Below are 1,786 nucleotides of genomic sequence, written 5' to 3' on the forward strand. Positions count from 1 at the left end.
TCCCAAAAATAAATAAATGTTTAAAAAAAAATTAAAAAAAAAAAAAAAACCAAAATAGTTTTCACTTTTGGAAGATTATTTTTTAAAACATTTAAAAAAAAACCATTGATTTGAAATACTTTTCTTTATTTTCAAAACCTCAGGAACATTCAATCCAGATGTTCACCTAAAGTGATTCATTAACCAGTGTGGGCACACCCAGTTGTCCTAAGAAAGAAATTAACTGGTTTTCACAATAGATGGTTGTACATCTATTGTGAAAGCCGGAAGGAGAGACATATATGTATAATAGCAAGAACTTATGTCTTTTTACTCATGGTAGAGCCAGTGCCTATATGTTTTAGGGGTTTGAATATGGCATCCTCAACATGGCAGGAACTGAATTAGGCAGTTGCAGAGGCCATATCCTGCCTTATACTCTAGGGATTCAAGAGAGCAAAAACTAAACAAAACAAACAAGTAAATGTTATAATACATGCAATGGTTGGTGACAGGTGCTATGGATAAAAAGGAAAGTCGAGGAGGGTAAGAGAGACAGGAACCTGGCTAGTTACTGTACTAATGATGGGGTTAAAGTAGGTTATGTTGAAAAGATGAGGTTTGAGCAAAATCTGAAGGAGGTAAGGGAGTTAGCCCAGTGGATCTATGGGGAAAGAGCCTTCCAGAATAAGGAAACACCTAGAGTAAAGCCCTAACGCAGCAGTGTGTCTAGGGCGTTCAAGGAGCAGTTTGCATATTCCCGCTGAGTTTCTGGGCACTCAAGTTGACTACAGTAAAGTGGAAATATGCAAATACACATTTGTCATCTGTTTTTAACATTTATCATCTATATTTTGGTTTGGCCATGACCTGAGCATGTGAGACTCCACGACAGTAGAAGAGGTGTTTTCAGTGCACCACATTCAGTTTTCCAAGGGGAACTTACAAGATCGGCCCCAGTTAGCCCCATGGTGGAGTTTCGGATCCTAAGCTACTGTGTATGCATAACAAATTCTCCTGAACTGGCTGCATTTTCATTATTCCCAACCACTCTCCTGATCCATATATCGAACACTGGTGCTTTTCAAAGGAGTAATCCATGAGGAAAAGAAGAAGAACTGGAATTGGTTATCTAACTCTGCCTGTTAATTACCGTCCACTAAGTAATGCAGTTCAGAGGGCACCGTGTGAAAATCTTGCTCACAGGGCTTCATGTCTTCTCAATGCAGCTGCTTGCCGAGGACTGGCCCTTTGGAGTTGAGATGTGTAAGCTGGTGCCTTTTATCCAGAAGGCCTCCGTGGGAATCACTGTGTTGAGTCTATGTGCTCTAAGTATTGACAGGTAAGAGCGTATATTTAAGCCAGGTATATCGTGAACACTATACTAGTGATTGCTATGTTACTTAGAAACTAAACTGTGTAATTCAATAAAAGCAGACCCTGCAGCTTGACAAATAATTCTATTTTGTACTTCAGATATCGGGCCGTTGCTTCTTGGAGTCGAATTAAAGGAATCGGGGTTCCAAAGTGGACAGCAGTCGAAATTGTTTTAATTTGGGTGGTCTCTGTGGTTCTGGCCATCCCTGAAGCCGTGGGTTTTGATATGATAACCATTGACTACAAAGGACGTTACCTGCGAACCTGCTTGCTTCGTCCCACTCAGAAAACAGCCTTCATGCAGGTGAATTTTACCTTTTCCTTTCCTTTCCGTTCTTGCCTTATAAATGTTTAGCCACTTTTTCGCCTGATCTTCCCTTCTTGGGAAGCTATTGATTTATGACTGTCCTTGGCATAAATTAAGAGTGTA

General features: G+C 40.1%; 1 protein-coding gene across 1 annotated transcript in view; it reads left to right on the forward strand.

The window, feature by feature from the left end:
- EDNRB (endothelin receptor type B) overlaps positions 1 to 1,786 on the forward strand; it is a 24,583-nt gene that overhangs the window by 16,123 nt on the left and 6,674 nt on the right. The window contains exons 3-4 of the mRNA XM_040487278.1: positions 1,209 to 1,321; positions 1,456 to 1,660. Of these exons, the coding sequence (XP_040343212.1) occupies positions 1,209 to 1,321; positions 1,456 to 1,660 (318 nt within the window). The remainder of the gene's footprint in view (positions 1 to 1,208; positions 1,322 to 1,455; positions 1,661 to 1,786) is intronic.

The sequence above is a fragment of the Herpailurus yagouaroundi genome, unplaced genomic scaffold, assembly GCF_014898765.1.
Source record: "Herpailurus yagouaroundi ecotype Mexico unplaced genomic scaffold, PumYag 164, whole genome shotgun sequence".
NCBI classification, from domain to species: Eukaryota; Metazoa; Chordata; class Mammalia; order Carnivora; family Felidae; genus Herpailurus; species Herpailurus yagouaroundi.